This window comes from Rhinolophus hipposideros (genome assembly GCF_964194185.1).
Source record: "Rhinolophus hipposideros genome assembly, chromosome: 10".
NCBI classification, from domain to species: domain Eukaryota; kingdom Metazoa; phylum Chordata; class Mammalia; order Chiroptera; family Rhinolophidae; genus Rhinolophus; species Rhinolophus hipposideros.
The window spans coordinates 75,886,101-75,909,955 of record NC_138056.1 but is presented as its reverse complement, the minus strand read 5'-3'; the positions used below and the strand labels follow the sequence as shown (position 1 = coordinate 75,909,955).

The 23,855-nt window shown below is 36.5% G+C and overlaps 1 protein-coding gene across 1 annotated transcript in view; it reads right to left on the bottom strand.

Moving 5' to 3' along the window:
- Window positions 1–20,347, bottom strand: part of LOC308503576 (protein MFI) — a gene marked incomplete at both ends in the record, with an annotated part of 111,351 nt that extends 91,004 nt beyond the window's left edge. The window contains one exon of the mRNA XM_081062958.1: window positions 20,267–20,347. Within this exon, the coding sequence (XP_080919084.1) occupies window positions 20,267–20,347 (81 nt within the window). The remainder of the gene's footprint in view (window positions 1–20,266) is intronic.
- Window positions 20,348–23,855: the final 3,508 nt, after the last annotated feature.

The following is a 23,855-nucleotide window of genomic DNA, read 5'->3' as shown; positions in this document are numbered from 1 at the left end:
CTTAATTTTTTATTCTTCTACTACCTACAAACTCAAGTAGGGGGGCTGTGTTGGCTGTGTATTTGAGGCAATTCCCTCCCCTCTAGCATGACTTTGTCTCCTAAGTTTATGAGAGATTATGGGAGATTTCATTCGGTGGGACAGTTTTGTTTAAAGTGGACTTACATTAGTTATAAATGTGCCCTGCAAATTCTAAGGCAACCAAAAAAGCATTAAGAAGTTTAGTTGATATACTAAGAAAGGAAAGAAAATATAATCATATAAATTGATCAATCAAAACCAGAGAAAGCAGAAAAAGAGTCCAAGACCAAACAAACAAACAAACAAGGGCAACCAACACCCTTAGGCAACAAACACTTTTAGGAAATGGTAACAAACATGGTAGATCTCAATCAAATTATATTAATAATCACTTTAATGTCAATGGTCTAAATATACCAATTAAAAGACAGAGACTTTCAGAGTGGATAAAAAAATAAGACCCAACTATATGTTAATTAATTAATTAATTAAAAATGGTCGGAGGATTTGAATAGACAATTCTCTAAAGAGGACATAAAAATGGCCAATAGACATGAAAAATGTTCAACACCACTAATCATCAGAGAAATGCAAATAAAAACCACAATGAGATATCACCTTATACCAGTTAAAATGGCTATCATCAACAAGACAAATAACAAGTGTTGGAGAGGCTGTGGAGAAAAAGGAACCCTCATACACTGTTGGTGGGAATGCAGACTGGTGCAGCCGCTATGGAAGGCAGTGTGGAGGTTCCTCAAAAAATTACGAATAGAATTACCATATGACCCAGCAATCCCTGTCATGGGTATCTACCAAAAAAATCTGAAAACATTTATCCATAAAGATAAAGATATATGTGCTCTGATGTTCACTGCAGCTTTATTTATGGTGACCAAGACATGAAAACAAGCAAAGATGAAATAGTGCCGTTTGCGAAAACATGGATGGATCCTGGGATTATTATGCTAAGCAAAATAAATCAGCCAGAAAGAGTTGAGAACCATATGATTTCACTGATATGTGGTATATAAAACTGAAAATAACAAAGGAACAAGACAAACAAATGAAGAAACAAAAACTCATAGACACAGATAATAGGTTAGTGGTTACCAGAAGGTAAGGGGGAAGAGGGGTGGTAAATGAGTGTTAAGGGGATCCAATCTGGGTGGTGAACACACAATGTGATATATAGATGATGTATTACAGAATTATACGTCTGAAATCTATGTAATTTACTAACAATTGTAATTTACTAACAATTGTCACCCCAATAAACTTAATAAAAAAAAAAGTTAACTAACAATATGCTGCCCATAAAAGACAGAGCTAGAATACAAAGATTAAGAATGTTGAAAGTAGGGGCTGGCCCAGTGGCTCAGGCGGTTAGAGCTCCATGCTCCTAACTCTGAAGGCTGCCGGTTCGATTCCCACATGGCCCAGTGGGCTCTCAACCACAAGGTTGCCGGTTCAACTCCTCGAGTCCCACAAGGGATGGTGGGCAGCGCCCCCTGCAACTAAGATTGAACACCGCACCTTGAGCTGAGCTGCCGCTGAGCTGCCGCTGAGCTCCCGGATGGCTCAGTTGGTTGGAGTGTGTCCTCTCAACCACAAGGTTGCTGGTTAGACTCCGGCAAGGAATGGTGGGCTGTACCCCCTGCAACTAGAAACGGCAACTGGACCTGGAGCTGAGCTGCGCCCTCCACAACTAAGACTGAAAGGACAGCAACTTGACTTGGAAAAAAAGGCCTGGAAGTACACACTGTTCCCCCAAAAAAGTCCTGTTCCCCTTCCCCAATAAAATCTTAAAAAAAAACAAATAAAAAAAAATAGAATGTTGAAAGTAAAATAGTGGGTAAGATGTACCATGCAAAGAATAATGAAAAATAATTGGTGTGACATAGCTACATTAACATCAGAGATTTTGGACCTTAAGACAAAGAATATTACTAGAGATAAAGGGGGACACTTCATAATGATAAAAAGGTTGAATTCACAAGAAAGATATAACAATTCTAAACTGATATTCGGCCAATAGCATGGTCTCAAAATACATAAAGCACCCATCTTCAATCATAGTGGAGATTTTAAGACACCTCTTTTAGTAACTTATACTATAACTATGCAAAAACAATCAGTAAGGATATAAAAGCTTTGATCAACATAACTGACAAATTTGGCCTAATTCACATCTGTACAACACTATGCTCAACAACTGCAGATACATATTCTTTTCAAGAACAGATAAAAATGTATTTAAAATGGACAATGAATAGAGGATTGAAATCACAGAGCAATTAAGATAAAGACTGATGACAAAAAGATAATGATTCTCAAATGTTTGGAGATTTAAAAGTATAATTATAAATAACCAAAAGAAATCAAAGTAGAAATTTAAAAATATTTTGAGTTGAATTTGATGATGAAAATATGACATACCAAAACTTTACAGCTAAAATCAAGCATAGATAAAAACTTATAGCCATAAGTTCAGCTATCAAAAAAAGTCTGAAAATCAATAAACTCAGCACCCATTTCAAAAAGTTAGAAAAACAACAGCAAATACAACTCAAAAAAAAATGTAAAGAAGAAACTACTAAATAGCAGAAAATGGTGAAGTAGGAAAGAAATAAACAATATAAAGGAACAAAACTGAAAGTTGGTTCTTTGAAAAGACTAGTAAGTGAGAAACCGTGATAAGATTCGTCAAGAAAGAGACATATATGCCTTCCCATGTTTATTGCAGCATTGTTCACAACAGCCAAGATATGAAAACAACCTAAATGTCAACCAATGGATGAATGGATAAAGATGTAGTGTGTGTGTGTGTGTGTGTGTGTGTGTGTGTGTGTTATTCAACCATCCTGTCATTTGTAGTAACATTCATGGACCTTGAGCACATTATTCTAAATGAGATAAGCAAGACAGAGAAAAACAAGCACTGTATGATATCACTTATATGTTGAATCTGAAAAAGCCAAACTTGTAAAAACAGGGAGTAAAATGGTGGTTACCAGGAGATAGGAGGAGGGGGACTAGGACAGATGTTGTTTAAGGGTACAAACTTGCAATGCATAATAAATAAGTCCTAGAGATCTAACACAAAGTATAGTGAATACAGAAAAACAATAATCATCAAACTTGCTAAGAGACTAGAACTTAATTATTTCAACCACTTAAAAGAAAGGATAATTATGTAATGTGATAGAGGAGCTAATTATCACTACAATGGCAATCATATTACAACTATTATTTTAAAAATAATTTTGAAATAAGTTTTTAAGTACAGTTGACATTCAATATTAGTTTCAGGTATACAACATAATGATTAAACATTTATATAACTTACAAAGTGATCACCCTGATAGAGCTAGTACCCATCTGACACCATATGTAGCTTTACAGTATTATTGACTGTATTTCTTATGCTATACATTACATTCTCCATAACTATTTTCTAACTACCAATTTGTACTTCTTAATCTCTTTCCCCTTTTTACCCACCCCCCTGACCCTTCTTCCAGCTGGCAACCATCAAAATATTTTCTGTATCTATGAGTCTGTTTCTATTTTGTTTGTTTATTTTGTTCTTTAGATTCCACATATAAGTGAAATCATATGGCATTTGTCTTTGTGTGTCTGATATAGTCCACTCAGCATAATACCCTTCAGTTCCACCCATGTTGTTGCAGATGGCAAGATTTCATTCATTTTTATAGCTGAGTAATGTTCCATTGTATATATGTACCACTCCTTCATTAACCATTCATCCATTGATGAACACCCAGGTTGCCTCCATATCTTGGCTATTGTAAATAATGCTGCAATGAACATATGACTGCACATACCCTTTCGAAGTAGTGTTTTGGGTTTCTTCGGATAACCAGAAGAGGGATAAATGGTCCTTCTTTTTCTCGTAGTATAGTCTTTGTTTTAAAGTCTAGTTTGTCTGGTAAAAGAATTGCTACTCCAGCTTTTTTTCTTTTTCCATTTCCATTTTCATGAACTATCTTTTTCCATCCGTTTACACTCAGTCCGTGTGTGTCTTTAGATCTGAAATGTGTCTCGTTTTTTTTTTTTTTAAAGATTTTATTGGGGAAGGGGACCAGGACTTTCTTGGGGAACAGTGTGTACTTCCAGGACTTTTCTCCAGTCAAGTTGTTGTCCTTTCAGTCTTAGTTGTGGAGGGCACAGCTCAGCTCCAGGTCCAGTTGCTGTTGCTAGTTGCAGGGGGCACAACCCACCATCCCTTGTGGGGGTCGAACTGGTAACCTTTGTAGTTGAGAGGATGCGCTCCAACCAGCTGAGCCATTTGGAAGCTCAGCAGCAACTCAGCTCAAGGTGCTGTGTTCAATCTTAGTTGCAGGGGGCACTGCCCACCATCCCTTGTGGGACTCAAGGAATTGAACTGGCAACCTTGTGGTTGAGAGCCCACTGGCTGATGTGGGAATCGAACCAGCAGCCTTTGGAGTTAGCAGCATGGAGCTCTAACCACCTGAGCCACTGGGTGAGTCCTGAAATGTGTCTCTTGTAGGCAGCATATATGTTGCCACGCAGCATCCTACCTGTCTGTCTCCACGTACCTGCCCCTAAAGAAAGGAGAGTCTGTGAGATGGATCCTTTCAGGGACTTTGCTTCACCTTTGTGCTTGCACCTTATGTCACCCTGTTTGGCCCCCAGAAAGATGGCTGGTCAGCCAATGATGAGTAAGATTCCCCACGAGGGGGACAAATCAAACCAGGCACAGTCTAGTAGGGACCCACTAGAGAACTTGTGGGGTTGATAGAGGTGGGCACAGCCCCCCACCTTCCCCCGGCTAAGGAGAGCCTCTGCCTCTGTGGCTTCATTCCTTCCCACAACCTGCGAGGCAAGAGATCCAAGATATGCTCTCCATCTATTCATATACATAAAGGTTTTGTCCCTTAGGGAAGTACATACATTCTGAGACTTATGGTTCAGCTGCCTGCAGGCAAGGGTGATTGGCTTGAATCAGTTTCTTGTTATAATGTATAGGATTCACAGATCTTAAGATTGACAAGCTTTATCCTCACTTAACTAATAAAAACTAATGCTAGTCTTGATTCAAGGCCCAGTCCTTGAGGCTGGAGTTCCTTGGCCCCGCTTGCACTTTATTCATGGCTACTGTCTTTTCTTAACCCTGCGCTGCCCTCCTTGCTCCCCACAACCCTCGTCACGCAGGATGCAGCACATATATAAGGGTCTTGTTTTCTTATCCATTCAGCAACCCTATCTTTTGATTGGACTATTTAATCCATTTGCATTGAAAGTAATTGTTCATAGACATATTGCCATTTTATCGTTCATATTATTTATTTATTTATTTCAGGTTAAAGAAGTCCCTCTAACTTTCCTTGTAATACTGATTTGGTGGTGATGAATTCTTTTAGCCTTTTCTTGTCTGGGAAGTCTCTGTGCTTCAATTCTAAATGATAGCTTTGCTGGGTAGAGTAGTCTTGGTTGTAAGTCTTTACTTTTCATCACATTGAATATTTTGTGCCATTCCCTTCCGCTTGCAAATTTTCTGTTGAGAAATCAGCTGATAATCTTATGGGAGATCCCTTGTAAGTTACTAGTTGTCTTTCTCTTGCTGTTTTTAAGATTCTCTCTTTGTCTTTAACCTTTACCATTCTAATTATGTGTCTTGGTGTGGGCCTGTTTGGGTTTATCTTGTTTGGGACTCTGGACTTTCTGGCTTGTATGTCCATTTCCTTCACCAGGTTAGGGAAGTTTTCAGTCATTATTTCTTCAAATAGGTTTTCAATTCCTTGCTCTCTCTCTTCTCCTTCTGGTACCCCTATGATGCAAATGTTGTTACTCTTGACGCTGTCCCAGAGGCCCCTTAAACTAGCCTCATTTAAAAATATTTTTCTTTTTGCTGTTCTGATTGGGTATTTTCTGCTACTTCCACTTTTATTTTTTTTTTCTTTTTTTTTTTATTTTATTTTATTTTTTTTTTTATTAATTAATTTATTTATTAGTTTCAGGTGTACAAAACAAGGTAATACTTAGACGTTCATCATTTATATCCCTCATACTGTGAACCCCCCTCCCCCCATCCACTATCCCTCCGACCTCACACTGAACCATCACATTATATATATAAAATTATAGTTGGCATTCATTAATGTTTAGCTTCTGATGTACAATGCCATGATCAGGTATCCACAGTATCCCTGAGGTGGTCTCCCAAATAGGACGCATGTCCATCGGATACCCAACAAAATCTTTACAACATTATAGAATACCTTCCCCAAATTAATTTTCAAAAGAAAAACCCTGAGGCCATCTTGTGGTTACCAGCTGCTTCCAAATCCCTTCACCTTTCCCCTTATCCCCAACCCCCTCCCACACACCCATCTAACCACTCTCGGTTTTTTCTCTGCGTCCCCAAAACTGACTCTGATTAGTTCATTCACATAGTCTTTTCTTTAGATTCCATATATAAGTGAGATCATATGGTACTTGTCTTTCTCTTTCTGACTTATTTCACTTAACATAATGTTCTCTAGATCCATCCATGTTGCTGCAAATGATAAGATTTCTTTCTTCTTTATGGCTGCGTAATACTCCATTGTATAAATGTACCACAGCTTCTTAATCCAGTCATCTACCGATGGGCATTTTGGTTGTTTCCATATCTTGGCTATTGTGTAAAGTGCTGCAATAAACATAGGAGTGCATACAGATTTTTGAATTTGCTACTTCCACTTTTAAATTGCTAATTCAATCCTCTGCTTCATCTAATCTATTGTTGATTCCCTCTCATGTATTCTTTATTTCAGTTATTGTGTTCTTAATTTCTGACTGATTCTTTTTTTATATTTTCTATCTCCAATAATTATTATTGGAGATAATAATAAAATAATAAAATAAGGAATAAGACAGTAATTATCACTTCTATTTACCAATTTACTGAAGGCTCTAGTTAATGTAGAAGGGCAAAAAAAAAAAAAAGAAAGAAAGAAAAATTGTATAATGATTAGAAAGAAAAAAAGAAAAATTCCTTATTTGAAGATAGCATTCTTGCTTATGCAGAAAATCCAAAAGAATCTATGTAAAATTATTAGAATTAATAAATGAAGAAGCAAAGTTGCTTGGAACAAAGCAAATAAACAAAAATTCATTATATTCTTATGTACCAGTATCAAAAACTGGAAAATAAAATAAACATTTTCTAATTGCCACTTATAGAAGCATGAAAAAGCAAGGTATAAATCTAATAAAAGATATGCAACTCCTCTATGCAGAAAATGATAACAGCATTATTGAGAGAAATTATAGAAGAGTTAAATGATGTTGCAGATTGGGGTTTCTGAAAGAAGATGCTGATATGAAGTTTGGGTGACACATGTTTATTAGGGATCAACACCTGTGAAAAGAAGGCAAAGAAAGGATTTGAACATCAATGCAGGCCCCACATAACCTGGGCTAATCTTGCAGGGAGCTCTAGAGTGAATATTGCCTAATAGAGTTGTTTTACCTCAGACTGGTCTTTACCTCCTCTTTCTCACCTCCACCCCCCACATGCTCAGGCACTGGATTCAGGCTGCCCTGGAAACAGTTGAACTCAGTTAACACAATGTGCACAGCTGGAGGCTCTCTGCTGATCACACTTCCTGCAGTTGGGTAGTAAAACCCTCTTGTGAAGAGAAATCTGAGCAGCACATCTCCATGTGCATTTAGTACATTTGCAATATGTTACAGCTATTGTCTATTTCCAGAACATTGTCATCATTCCAAAAGGATACCCTCCTACCCATTAAGTAATCACTCCACAGCCTCATCTGTCCCAGGGTTTTGGATCTGCCTGTTCTTGTCCTGTCTGTCAACCCTTTTGTCTGGTGGCTGTGGGTAGCATATGGCTTTAAGTACTAGAACACAGCTCAGCCCTGGGACTGCATCAAGGTGGTAAAACAAAGGCAAGCTTCAGTGAAGATCCCTCAAGAAGAAAATACCCTAATAAACATGTGTCACCCAAACTTCATATCAGCATCTTCTTTCAAAATACACAACCACAATTTTTTAGAAAAAGGTCTATATTTAACATCCTGGTCACAGCAAGCCACACAAGGAATGTGTGCCTTTGTCTCTACAGCTGCCACCACAGTGAGGAATGAAGGATATTAGGTGGGTAAGCAAAACACCACAATTCTTTCTAACTGAAATTTAATAGCCTTTTCTTCATTAAGCACTCTCCTAAGTTTTGGTTGCCCTAAGTTTTGTTTTTTTGTTTTTTGTTTTTCAATTAAATTCCAGATTTCCAAAAAAGTTTATTTTGACAGTGATTTTTAGAACTCCTTATTCCATTACTTTCTATGATGGTAAAGAATTTGTGTGTGTGTGTGTGTGTGTGTGTGTGTGTGTGTGTGTGTGTAAATTGACAAGCTAATTCTAAAATTTACATGAAAATAGAAATCATCTAAGAATAACCTGGAAGTATCTTCTTGAAGAATTATAAGATGGGAATACTTCTCTACCATGTAACAGACTTATTATAATGCTATAGTAATTAAGAAAAAGGTAGGAAAATAGACCAATGGAACAGAATAGAGAATTCAGAAACAGACTCATACATAAATGGTCACTTGTTTCATGATAAAAGTAGTACTGCAGAGCAGTGGAGAAAGGACTATCTGTTTAATAGCTTTTAATCATTTGGATATCTATGTGGAAGAACATGAAAGTTATCTCTACCTCACACCATACACAGAAAATCAATCCCAGGTGGATTGAAGGAGGAGGGTCAGTGTGGAGTGAGTCAGAGTGGTGAAATTGTCTTCAAGGTTTCCCCCATATAAAGGTCTCAGCAGAGGTGTCTCTGCCCAAAGCCTTGGATAAAGAGACCTAGGAATGAAGACACTGGGCTAGGAATGTAAATACTGTGTGTAAGAGCATGCCCAGCCATGAGGACCTGATTCCTCAAGTGCAACTTCCTTAAGAAGCTGTAATGCATTGGCTGTGCAGTCTGGTGTGAGGAGGAGGCAGTTTTCCACTGAGTGGTCTGTCAGGTAAAGGCTTTGTAATTGCCTGTGACCAGGTCTGAAAAATAATGTAGGGTTTTAACCATGAGCCAAACTCCTCTAAAAGATGGTCAACTTAATTAATTATGAATTAGGGAAAGGCAAATTTCAAAACTAACACTATTAAGTGCTGCACCAAGGATTCTGAAAGATTGCTAATGGTGAATATGAATTTGTACAGTAATTTTGAAAAATAGTTTGGCATATCCTGTCACCCAGCAAGTCCATTTCTAGGTGAAGTAGAAACCAAAAGAAAATGCACAAGTGCGTAAATAAGACATAAATAAGAATATTCTGAGAAGCAGTCATTATAATAGCCTTAAACTGGACAAAACCCAAATGTCAATCAACTTTAGAATAAATAAACAGCAGTATATTAAAAAATGGAGTACTACCATTATTTTTAATAAAACAAATGAAGTTTAGCTACACAAACATAATGTTGAATGAATAAAGCTAGATACAAAACTATACCATGGGATTCTATTTATATATAGTTTAAAAACAGAGGAAATTAAAAAACTGTGCTAGAATTCAAAATAGTTGTTACAGATATTTTTTTTTCAGGTGTACAATTCTGTATTACATCATCTAGTTACAGATTTTTTTTTACCAGTCAAGATGGCAAAGCAGGTAAATGCTGTGCTTATCTCATTTCATGACCACATCAAAATTACAACTAACCTATAGACCAACAAACATTGAGAATCACCTGAAATCTTGCTGGACAAAAGCCCTGGAACTAAGGACAGAAGGAGCCACCTCAAGACTGGTAGGAAGAGCAGAGACACAGAATGGACTGGTCTGACACCTGCATGTGACCATTAAAAACTGGGAGGGATATCTCAGCTGTGGAGGTCTCCCCCAAGAGGAGTGAGGAGTCCCATTCCCACAGCAGGCTCCCAGCCTAGGGTTCCAGTGCTGAGGAGAGATGTCCCCAAAACTTCTGGCTGTGAAAATCAGTGGAAATTGTGGCTGAGTGAGATGGAGGGTGGCTCGAATCCCAGGTGCTCCTCTTAAGGGACCAACACATGGATTAACCTGCTGACAGACTCACATGCTCTGAGCTCCAGTGCTGGGGCAGCAGATCAAGAGGCACCAGGGACATATGGGGAGGAACTGAATTGTCTGGCTATAGGGCAAGGGCTGAAGGGGCAGCTTTCTCCCAGACAGAAGAGCGAGGGAAAGCCATTGTTTCTTTGTTGATCTCCCCCATCCCAGTGTGCAACGTGGGCAGCCACCATAATTTAGCCTTTATCAACCTGGCTAACACCATTCATTAACTCCACCCTGGTGATTCCCTGAGACACTGCCCTACCCAAATTTCAGGCCACTGAAGTTGCTTCCAATTGCTTTTCCATACAAACAACCTGTCTTGGCTCATGCTACGGACTTTCCTAAAATCTCTCAAAGGTTAACAAAACCCAAAGAAGCAGCATCTGGCTTCAGAGTGTCCCGTACCTCTAGTTGAGAAACCCCAAGCCTGGCAGTAGCAAGGGTCAATTTCAGTTCACAGCTTGGCCTCTCAAGGCCACCTGCAAGCCCAGAGGGAGTGCCAGCCATCTGCAGATTGCTTTGTGGCTCATGCCAGCTGGCCATGGGAAGGGCAAAGACTGTGGCCTATAGTGGGTACCCTCCAAGGAGGCACCTGGGCTGGTGTATCTAGTGGCCAGCTTCAGATTAAGCCAGAGTATCACCCAGCCATCTCCAAGGATAACACACACAAAGGACAGACAGGGCAGGCACCAGAGCCCTGCTGAAGCAAATCCTTCTCTGTAGAGTCATCCCTTGCACCACAGTTCCTCCATTGTAGTCATGGCCAGTCCTCATAACCAATCAGCCTGAGTGTCAATCCCTCCCACTGATGTGAAAACAGCAATCAAGGCTCAACTACAACAGGAGGGCACACATAACCCACACAAGGGACACACCTGGAGCACCCAACTCTGATGACCATGTAGACTGCACCACTGGGACTCAAAGGACATCTCCTACATAAGGCCACTCTACTAATCCCGGGAGTCATAGAAGCCCTACCTTATACGTAGAAACAAACACAGGGAAGCAGCCAAAATAAGGAGACAAAGAAATACGTCCCAAATGAAAGAACAGAATAAAGCTCCAGAAAAAGAACTAAACAAAATGGAGACAAGTAATCTACCAGATGTAGAATTCCAAACACTGGTTATAAGGATGCTCAATGATGTCAGGGAGAACTTCAACAAAGAGATAGGAAACATAAGAAAGAACCAGTTAAAAATAAACAATACAGTAACAGAAATGAAGAATACATTATAGGGAATCAACAGTAGAATAGATGAAGCAGAGGACTGAATCAGCGATTTTGAAGATAAGTTATAAGAGAACACCAAATCAGAATATCAAAAATAAAAAAGAATCCAAAAAAAGAAAAGAGAGAGAATAGTTTAAGGGGCCTCTGGGACAATATCAACCATAACAACATTTACATCATGGAGGTACCAGAAAGAGAAGCAAGAGAACAAAGGTTTGAAAACTATTTGAAGATATAACCTGGTGAAGGAAATAGATAGATAAGCTCATGAAGCACAGAGTCCCAAACAAGATGAACTCAAAGAGGCCCACACAAAGACACATCATAATGAAAATATCAAAAGTTAAAGACAAAGAGAGAATCTTAAAAACAGCAAGAAAAAAGCAGTTAGTTACCCACAAGGGAGCTCCCATAAGACTGTCAGCTGATTTTTCAACAGAAATTTTGCAGGCCAGAAGGGATTGGCAGCAAATATCCAAAGTGATGAAAAGCAAGGACCTACAACCAAGATTACACTACTATTTAGAATAAAAGGACACATAAAAAGCTTTCTAGACAAGAAAAAGCTAAAGAAGTTCATTACTACCAAACCAGTATTATAAAGAATCTTAGAGGGACTTCTTTAAGATGAAATATATATAAATACACACACACACACACACACACACACAGAGACACATGCCAAAAAATGTATATGCATTTTAAGAAAGGAAAAAACTATTAAAATTGTAGTACTCAATATATACCAATAACAAAAGATAAAAAACAAGTCAAGTTTGACTTGCAAAATTAAAAGAGGTACTCAAAGTGGTTTTTTTCCTTTCTTAAAAATGTGTATATATATTTTTGGATATGTATATATATATGTGTATATAGATATATACATATATATCTAGAGAGAGAGATATCTATAGATATACACATAGATATCTATATATCTATATATAGATATAGATACAAATAATAAAAAGGCAATAACTACATAACTATCAACAATAACTTTCAATGTAAATGAATTAAATGCTCAAATTCAAAGATAGGGTGACTGAATGGATAAGAAAATGAGACCCTTACATATGCTGCCTACAAGAGACTCACTTCAGATTGAAAGACATACACTGGCTGAAAGTAAAGGAATGGGAATGGTATGACATAGGACAATTAAGTTTGTGAACTCATCCTAGAAAAAGTGCTACATACCTCATTGCTGAATATCACTATTGTCACCTTCGAAGTACTTCCCTTGGGAAGGTACGCACTGATGCCAGTGCCTATGTAGTCCATCCTTCAAAGCGATTTTGGAACTCTTTTTCTGGAATGGCTGTCAGAGCTGTCGGTGTATTATGTCCTTGATGTCCTGAATGTCATCAAAATGTCTTTCTTCCAATATTTCCTTTATCTTCGGGTAAAGAAAGAAGTCATTGGAGGCCAGATAAGGTGGGTAGAGAGGGTGCTCCAATACAGTTATTTGTTTACTGGCTAAAAACTCCCTCAAGACAGTGCCATGTGAGCTTGTGCATTATCATGATGCAAGAGCCATGAATTGTTAGTGAAAAGTTCAGGTCGTCTACCTTTCAACACAGCCTTTTCAGCACTTCCAAATAGTAAACTTGGTTAACTATTTGTCCAGTTGGTACAAATTCATAATGAATAATCTGTCTGATATTTAAAAAAAGTGAGCAACATTGTTGCAATAAATTTGTGAACTTAATTGTCAGACCTTTGTATTTCACGAAAATGGAAACAAACAAACAAACAAACAAAAAGCTGGGGTAACAATAACTTATACCAGACAAAATAGATTATAAAACAAAGACTATTACAAGAGACCAAGAAGGACCCAATGATCCCACTTCTGGGTATTTATTCTAAAAAACTGAAAACACTACTTTGAGGGGACATGTGCATCCATTTGTTCATTGCAGCATTGTTTACAATGGCCATGATGTGGAGACAGCCTGGGTGTCCATTGATGATTGAATGGATAAAGTGGTGGTGCATATATACAGTAGACTATAGCTCAGCCACAGAAGTGAATGGGTTCTTGCCATCTGCAGCTGCATGGATGAACCTGGAGCGTACTGTGCTGAGTTGCATTTATCAGACAGAAAGACAGATGCAATGTGATTTCAGTTATATGTGGAATCTAAAGAACAAAATAAACAAATGAAACAGAAAGAAACTCATAGATACAGAGAACATTTTGATGGTTGCCAGATGGGAGGGGAATTGGGGAGGTGTGTGAAAGAGGGAAAAGGATAAGAAGTACAAATTGGTTGTTACAAAGTAGTCATGGAGGTGTAGGGGATAGCATAAGTAATATAGTTATAATATTGTAATAACTATGTATGGTGTTAGATGGGTACTAGATTTATCACAGTCATAGATGGGAGAAAGGTTGGGGACAGTGTGAAAAAGGTGAAGGAATTAAGAAGTACAAAATAGTCATGGGGATGTAAAGTAAAGCATAGGGAATATAGTCAGCAGTATGGTAATAACTATGTATAGTGGGTACTAGATTAGTGAAGGGGATCACTTCTTAAATTATATAAATATCTAATCACTATGCTCTACACCTGAAATTAATATAAAATAATAGTGAATGTCAACTGTAACTGAAAAATTAAAAAGGAGGGGAAGGTGAAAGGGAATGAGAGACCCAAATTTCCAGGTATAAAACAAATAAGTCATGGGGATTTAAGGGACAGCATACGGAATATAGTCAACAATATTGTGATAACATGGTACGGTGTCAGATGGTTGCTGCACTTAGCATGGTGATCACTTCTTTAGGTATAGAAATGTTGACTAACTATGGTGTACACCTGAAACTAATATAATATTGTATGTTACTGTATTTTAATAAAAATCTTAAAAAACACAAAAACAAAATGGTGATTACTTTTTAGAAGAAGGGAGTTTGCAGTGACTTGCCAAACACCCGAAGGCACTGGTTTGCTTGTGATGTCATTGAGTTATACATTTAAGTTTTATGAACTTTCTATAGGTTTGTAATACTTCAATTAAAACGTTTGTAAAAAGGAACAAATAAAAGCACACTGAATTTATGAAGTACCCACACATTTTTAAGGGGGAAAAAGATACTATATCAATAAATAATGTCCTTACCTCTTTAGGATTAATGTATCTTACTATCTGACGTGGCTCCCCTTGTCTTCTTATACTAATCACACTTTTAAAGTGTTGGAACACAGCGACATACTATAGGTTCAAAAACATAAGATTTTTATGGTCAGAACTGGGTTTCCTATCTCTAATTAGCTTTGCACCAATTAGGGCAAAATGAGTAAAAACCATAAAACAGATTTTATATATGTAAATTAGATTTTAGAAATATTGTCCACTCAGGGTTTGCTTTGACAAGTCAGGCAATGTTGCTATTATTCTCACAAAAAGTTTTATCCTTAAATTTGTAATTGTATCACTAACAAGTATAACTAAAATATCCAGACCTTTGGTTGGGTCACTTCTCTATACTCCAGAATAATATAGCAGAAAGACAAAATACAGCCTAGTGATTCAGAACACTGACTATGGCATAATACTGTGGCTTCAACTGTTAGTACTTACTGGCTGCACGACCCTGGAAAAGTTGCTTAACCTCTCTGCTCAGTTTCTTATCTAAAATATGGGATACTGATAGTAGTATGGGATACATACAGCTGTGGTGAGGAATAAATGATTTAATATTTGTAAAGCACTTACAACAACTTCTGGAATCAGAAGCACTCAATAAATATTATCTATTATTATCAGTATACAATCCTCCTCATTTCTTTAGTAATTACACAGACTTACAAATGCTGTCTACTTTTCATGTGATCACAAATTGAGTCAAACAACTCCAAACAATTCTTCTATTCTGGAAAACTATTTACTTGGTAGCCCTCTCCTCATACCCATTCCACACACACACCCCAAAAACCCTTAATAACTTTTGGTAAGCCCCACTACACCTAGTTTGCTTCTGTTAAGTCACATCAAATCAATTCAAGCTGAAGCAATCCATAGCACCCATAGGACAATGGGAAACCCCACTGCAATTGCCTGTGGAAGGCGGGGCAGCCCCCATCAACACAAATAATATTCTTTCTGAAAGGAAGATATAATTTTCCCTAAGTAAAACCTTAAATTGAGTGTCAAGAAAAATTTATGATGGTTTAAAATCTGAGTAGTATCTTCTAAATACGTAGATTGCTGTATCAAACCACCCCAAAATTTAGTGACTTAAAGCAGCAACGACTTTCTGTGGGTTGACAAGGAACTTCTGCTGGTCTTGCTTGAACTCACATATGTGGCTGTACTCAGCACCAGATCAACTGGAGCTGGATGATTCAATATGGCGTCACATTCATATCTGGGTCTTTATCGTGGCTTGTTGGAATGTCTGGGATGGCTGGATCTCTCTCTCCCCATAGACTTTCACTTTGAGTTGCTTCAGAGCATGGAGGTTTCACAGTACCAAAGAAACAGAGAAAGTAGAAGTTGCAAGGCTTCATAAAGCCTTGTCTTGGAAGTCATATAGCATCCGTTATTCTGCATTCTATTGGTGAAACTCAGGACCAAGCAGGCCTCACTCGAGAGGTCGAGTTCAAAGTGTGACTTATAGGAGTTCCATATATACTATGGCCTCACTCAGGGGTGAACAACAGGGGTGAAGAGAAAGCCTTCCAGGGACAGAACCTCAAGCAGCATACATGGTTGTGTATCGGCCAGGTACAGGTAGAAAGATGGGCAGTGACTGATGGTTTGGCTGAGTGGTCAGGGATTTGGAAAGAAGGTGGTTAGGAAATTGGTGAAAAGAAGGTCTGAAAAAGAGGTCAAACATCCCATCTTCAAATGCACACCAAATGTTATGATATTTGTGTCCCATGTGAATGCTCACCAAAGAGCAATCTCAGCAAAAAAGAATCTCAAGAATTTTGTGTGCAAGATAACTATTTCTTGGGAGTCAGTAAGCCTTTTTCCCTAGCCACTGCTGTTCCTTGTCCAATGGGCTAACGAAAAAAAGTGGCTGTGGCAGCCACAATGGTAGTTATTCATAGGCTCAGCAACATGGATTTCTACTCATCATATCTGGCTATTGCCACTGCTGAGTGCTCACTTTGTCAAAACGTTGACCAACACTGAGCCCCTGATAGGCATCACTCCTTGGGGGGATTAGCCAGTTTCCTGTGGCACACTGATTAGTTGGAATACTTCCATATGGAAAGGGCAACACTTTATTCTCACTGGAATTGATTGATACTTTACCCTTTCGTATGCACAATGCTTCTACAAAACCACCACCTGTATACTTTCGAAATGTTTTATTCACTGTCATAGTATTCCACATAGCATTGCTTCTGATCAGTGAACTTCTTCATAGCAAATGTAGTACATCAATGGGCCCATGCTGATGAAATTCATTGATATTACCTTGTTCTCCATCATACTAAAATAACTGGCCTGAAAGAATAGTGGAATGGCATTTTAGAAATTCAGTTACAGTTAAAGTTCCAGTGATAAGACTCTTCAGATTAGGCTGACGTCCTCCATGTGGTAGTACTCGTCTACCATCTGAAGCAATAATCAACATATGGTGCTGTTTCTCCCACAGCCAGCATTTATGAGTCTGAGAAGCAAAGGGTAAAAATGGAAGTGGCTCCTTCTCAGTATTACCTCCAACGAACTATTAGTGAAAATATTGCTTCCTGTCCTATACCTTTGGGCTCTGTGAATATAAAAGTCTTAGCACCTATGGGAGGAATTTTTCCACCAAGGTACACACCAATAGTTTGGTCTACATGATCTTGCAGATCGATGAACTTCTTTAAGAAGATTATTCTGAATTCTTTGTCAGACAGCTCATAGATCTCCATTTCTCTGCGATCAGTTATTGGAGTTTTATTAGTTTCTTTGGGTGGTGTCATGTATTTGCAACATATATATTCGATATAGGACTTGTATTAAGGATCTATGAAAAATTGCTTCAACTGAACATTGACAATGTAATAGTAGAGGTGATGGAACTTGGGGGTTAGAGCATTGGGAGGATATGTGAAGAAAAGGGTAGGGATATTTATATCCTCATCATAGATGAGTTGTCAAGTAATCCTGTGTTAGCATGATGGAATAAGAAGCAAAGATTTAAATATTATTTAAAGCAATAAGGTAACAAATAGAGGAACTAAAAAATAATGATTATAATACTGGGAGGAGAGATAAGCAGGGTTGTAGAAGATAAGATAAATTCTTTATCTTTTCAGAAAGTCAACAGATCACTTCTAAAGTTAATAAATAAAAATAATTATACAAGCATACTATTCAAAAGCATGGAACTAAAACATAAACATAACATAACATAAACATAAGATCTAAAATGAAAAATAGTTTAAAGTGGTTGCTTTTAGAGTACGAAGTTGAAAAAGTGGGCATAAAAGACTTGCTTTTTAGTATACGTTCTTCTACATTATTTTACTACTATAAAAAAGTGTACATTATTACTTCAATAAAAATATTTAAAATGATAGAAAAAAGCTTGCATTTACATTATGATCACTATGCAAATCTTTCACCAATAAGGCCAAGTAATGTGCTAAAACTATACATCCTTATTTAGAAGTCACCCTGTGGGTTACTTGAAGTAGAATGTATCTAGAATCAAAATCAAATGCATCTTTCCATCTTAGAACTATTTTAATTTGCATTAAACTTGAAGCATGACTTTCATGGTTAGCTCTTTTTCAGAGTTTCTAACCACTTTTTAAGTCCAGCTTCTCACATATACATTCTACTGCATAGGGTACCATTTTATCTCCAGGTACAATCCTCTTAGAGCCATTTACCATACTGATCTGATCTGAATTGATTACCATTTATATTTCCTTCAGGTTATGTTATTTTTTTCTTTTCTTTTTTATATCATTGGTTTTCCTTAAATGTCAGTTGATCCTCAGTTGTCTACTAATACAGTCATGTGCCACGTAACAACAGGAATATGTTCTGCAAAATGTGTTGTTAGGCAATTTCATCATTGTGCAAACATCATAGAGTGTACTTACACAAACCTAGACGTATAGCGCAGCATACACCTAGACTATAAGGCATACCACTGTCACATATGCAGTCCATCGGTGACTTAGGTGGTGCATGACTGTAAAGTATGAAGGTCTCTGTCAATTTTTTAGGGAGCTAGTATAAGTATCCTGACCTTTTGTATAAGTCTCCTGTTTTCTCACTGTTCACACAGAGTGGGAAGATTGCCTGGGAGCTTTGTGATGTGGGTGGAAGAAGTTAATCAACAGGCTGTCTTAGAGGGGTTTTGGTCAGATAGGCAGCAATTAAGCAGCGTGTCTCTTAAATACTAAAATTAAGAGGGTTTTAATGTGGGGTACCAAATCCATGCTAGAATTAGTTTTCCCAGATAGTTCATTTGAACTTTTTAGAGATAAGCCTTAAGAATTTCTTTACCCCTCCACAGTAAGTATCCATGAACCAGCAGATACTTGGCAATGATAAATCTCCATCTACCTGCCGCGTTGAGTCTTAAAGTGACAGTGGAGACAAGTGGTACAGCTCCTCCACGTACAGACCTCCAGTCAGCCCCGTGTCTAGTCCTTGTCTTCCAGCTCTTTTAGATTGCTAACTCCTACTTGATATTCTTTCTAGGGTTTCGATGACAAACCAGCTCTCTCACTGGAGCCCCTTTGAAGTGTATTTAGGGAAGTTTTCTATACAGTTTTGTCCAGTGGTATGCTATCATGTTTTTGGTTTTCCATAAATGAGATAAAAGTTCTTATTTGCTCATGAACTCCCTTCTCTCTATGAGGGTTAAGTTTCTGTATTGTCATTTCAATGGGGTTCTGGAGGAACAGAAAGTGAAAACGTGTATTCAGTCTACCATCTTGATCACACACACACACACACACACACTCTCACACACACAACTTGTTTATATACATATCTTTTCTACTGAAGCTCCTTAAGGACAAGGATGTAAAATGCCTAGCACAGTGCCAGGAATATATTAATAATAGGATTTAAAGGTACATGGCTGGTTGGATTTGGATGTAAGAGAAAAGATGTTACAAATGACAGAACTGCTTTAATCTAGATGACAAGTGTTCTGATAGATACCATCAAAGGAATACTAGATTTTAAAGAAAAAATTTTTTTTATTTTAATGTTGGAAATCAATAGTTATGCCCCAGCATAGGTTTTATAGCTTTGCTAGAGGCAATAGAAGCAAATAATGGAAACTATTTTGCAAGACTTGATTAACTGAATTAAAGGTACTCTTGTGTGCTAGAAAGACAGACATACCACTTCACACAACATTTTCAGGTAGATAGAGTCCTGTTGCTATCAGAGAAAAAACAGTGAAGTCATTTAGCTCTTGGGTCTCACCTAACCAGGTAAATCAACTTGGAATATTCCTTATTGGATAAGACCAGCTCTATCCATATTAGACCATGATAAGGAACCACTACATTAATCCAGATATCGTGTATTATTAAACTAAGTCCTCAAGAGTAGGCACTCAATTAATATTTAATGACTGAATGTATCCCTAACACCTGCTCACAAATCTGATTCCATGTTAAGAAATAAAGCTTTTATGGATAAAAGCCAAATGTGCCAATTACTGATACTTTCATTGATAGTAGCTAGTATTAAAGTGCCTGCCCCAGATGAGGAATTCAATAAATATTTGTGAGGCTATTGAGATTATTAATTAATGTTAACTTTTTGAAACTTTAAAAAATGTCTGCTTTTAAAACAAAGGGTGGTATACAACTCTGTAAATATACTAAAAACTATTGAATTGTACATTTTAATCAGGTAAACCTTATGATATCTAAATTATATCTCAGCAAAGCTGCAAGACAACAACAATAACAGAACTCACAAGGAAACTTTTCCAGGCCTTCTGAATTACTCTGGCAGCTCTATCCCTTTCTGTAAATTCCAGTTCCTGTATCCAAGGCATTTAAAGTCCTTAAAGAAAGATAAGCAAAAGGGGTATATTTAAAATTACTTTATGTACTCCATTATGAAACTGTCACTAGAACTCAATGAAAATTAAATGGAAAGTTGTATGAAAAAAAAGTTCAAATAATGTCACATGTTAAATTTACAGTAGCAATATGGCTCTGAGATGCTTTATCATAGTTCAAACTAAATGAGTAAATTTTGCTTAAAATGTTAAAATTCTGAACTCTTACTTGTAAAAGGCTAAATATAAAAGGATTTACAAATCCCAAAGCCCATCTACTATTATGTGCATTATATTTAGAGAGACAGAGACCAAACAGAAAAACTATGTAAAGAATATGCTATTTATTAGGAGAAATCAGAGAAAAACCTATTTATATATTATCTTTAGTTTGTTTTTTTTCTTTTGATGTTAAAAATTATTTGGAAGATTAAAACTAAAGATATTTTCTTCCTAACCGTATATTGCTGAGTTTTAAAAACTGACGTTTTTAAGAGTAGTGAGAAAGTGCTCTATGAAAAAAAAAGTATGACATTGATCTTTTTTCTTCAAATAGCTTTAATAATATAGAAGGCATGGGGATACAGGTTAAATCTTTGAATCTGAGGTAAGACCAGGTTTAAATCTCAACATATTCCACCTCATACTTAGTTGTGTGATCTTGTATAAGTTATTTAACTTATTCAAACTTCAGTTTCCTCATCTGCAAAATATGGGGACTCATAGTACCTACCACATAAAATTGTGAGGAATAAATCAGATAATACAGGTAAAGCATTTAGTAGTTTCTGGCCCATCATAACCATTCAATAAATTGCATCTATTATTATGATACAAACTATTTTCAAAAATAAAAACTATTCATGTGCACTATTTTGAATAAAAAATTGATGTAATGAACATTTTAAATACAATTATTCTCATAATTTACTGTCATAACTATTAATACAAATAATCATAAGGCATGATATTTGGAGCTTAAAAGATTTGTTAATTTTTATCCAAGGAGAGTATTTTGAGATATATTCTTTCTAGCCAGCAGGTGGAGAAGGAACAAAATATAGTTTATCTGTGTATTTCAGGACACTTCAGGAAAAAAAAGTCTTTCCTTGTGAATAGTGTGATAAACAATTTTAATAATTTTGAAGCACACTGTGACTATTTCTATCATTAAAAGAGATAAATACAGAAGATAACTTTGTCATCTGAGCTTTATCATAACTTTAAAAATCACATCAAAGTTTTAATTTAAAATATAAGGAAAAAATAGAAAAATAATTATACTGAAGTTTGAAACATGGTGGTTACCTCAATTCATTACTCTTATATTTTTCTGTTCATGTCCTTTTTCACTGGCCAACATACAGAATACAGGTATTTGGTTATTCACAAATAATCACAGAATCAGGATAATATTTAAACAGCATTAGAAAAATATGTATATATCATTCCCTATTTAACATCTAATTACTGTTTAAAATCCAAAATTATTCATATTACTGCTTAGATTTACTTACTTTAAAAGTGATGTAAATAAAAATAAATAAATAAATAAAAGTTATGTAAATAACACATACATTTTTTTTAAAAAATTAAACTTTTATTCAGATGACAATAAACATTACATAGATTTCAGGTGTACAATTCTGTACTACATTATCTATATCTCACATTGTGTGTTCACCACCCAGAGTCTCTCTCCATCACCATGTATTAGACCCAGTTTACCCCACTCTACAGTCCCCATCCCCTTTCATCCTCTGGTAACCCCTAAACTGTTGTCTATGTCTATGAGTTTTTGTTCCTTCATTTGTTTGTCTTGTTCTTTTGTTGTTTTCAGTTTTATATACCACATATCAGTGAAATCATGGTTCTCGACTTTCTGTCTGACTTATTTCACTTAGCATTATAATCTCAGGATCCATCCATGTTGTCACAAATGGTACTATTTCATTTTTTCTTATCGTTGAATAGCATTCCATTGTGTATACATACCACAACTTCTTTATCCATTCATCTCTCAAAGGACATTTTGGTTGTTTCCATGTTTTGGCCACCGTAAATAAAGCTGCAATGAACATTGGAGCATACTTGTCTTTATAGATAAATGTTTTCAGATTTTTGGGTTAGATACCAAGAAGAGGGATTGCTTTGGCTATTCGGGGTCTTTTTTTGTTCCATAATCTGATGATTTTTTATTCTATTTCTTTAAAAAATGCCATTGGGATTTTGATAGAGATTGCATTAAATATATATATTGCTTTGGGTAATATGGCCATTTTAACTATGTTTATTCTTCTAATCCATGAGCACGGAATGTCTTTCCATTTCTTTGTGTCTTTTTCAATTTCTTTTAAAAATGTCTTAATAGTTTTCAGCATATAGTTCTTTCACATCCTTGGTTAAGTTTATTCATAGGTATTTTATTCTGTTTATTGCAATTGCAAAAGTAATTGTTTTTAGTTTTTATTTCTTTTTCTGAGATTTCACTGTTAGTATATAGGAATGCAGTGGACTTCTCTACGTTGATTTTGTAGCCAGCAACTTTACTGTATTCATTGATTGTTTCTAATAGCTTTCTGATGGAGTCTTTAGGGTTTTCTATACATAGCATCATGTCATCTGTAAAGAGTGACAATTTAACTTCTTCATTCCCAATTTGGATCCTTTTTCTCTCTTTTTCTTGCCTGATTGCTCTGTTAAGGACTTCCAACACTATGTTGAAAAGCAGAGGTGGTAGGGGACAGCCCTGTCATGTTCCTCAATGTAGAGCCAAGGGCTTCAGTTTTTCACCAGTAATTATGATATTAGCTGAGGGTTAGTCATATATGTCCTTTATTATGTTATGGTATTTTCCTTCTATACCTATTTTATTAAATATTTTAATCATAAATGGATGTTGTATCTTGTCAAACACTTTTTCTGCATCAATTGATATAATCATATGATTTTTGTCCTTTATTTTGTTTATGTGATGTATCACATTGATGAATTTACGTATACTGAACCATCCTTGTGTCCCTGAGATCAACCCTACTTGGTCGTGATGAATAATCTTTTAAATGCATTGTTGCATTTGATTTGCTAGAATTTTGTTTAGGATTTTTGCATCTGTATTCATCAGAGATATTGGTCTGTAGTTGTTTTCTCTGTGGGTTGTCCTTACCGGATTTTCATATCAGGGTAATGTTGGTCTCATAAAATGAGTTAGGGAGTATTGTCTCTTCTTCAGTTTTTTGGAAGAGTTTGAGCAGGGCAAGTATTAGATCCTCTTTGAAGGTTTGGTAGAATTCACTACTGAAGCCATCTGGTCCTGGACTTTTGCTTTTGGGGAAGTTTCGGATGAAGGATTAAATTTACTTACTGGTGATCAGTCTATTTAGATTTTCCAATTCTTCGTGATTCAGCCTAGGAAGGTTGTATGTTTTTAAGAACCTGTCCGTTTCTTCTAGGTTATTGAATTTGGTATCATATAGTCCATCCTTCATAGTATTCTTGGATG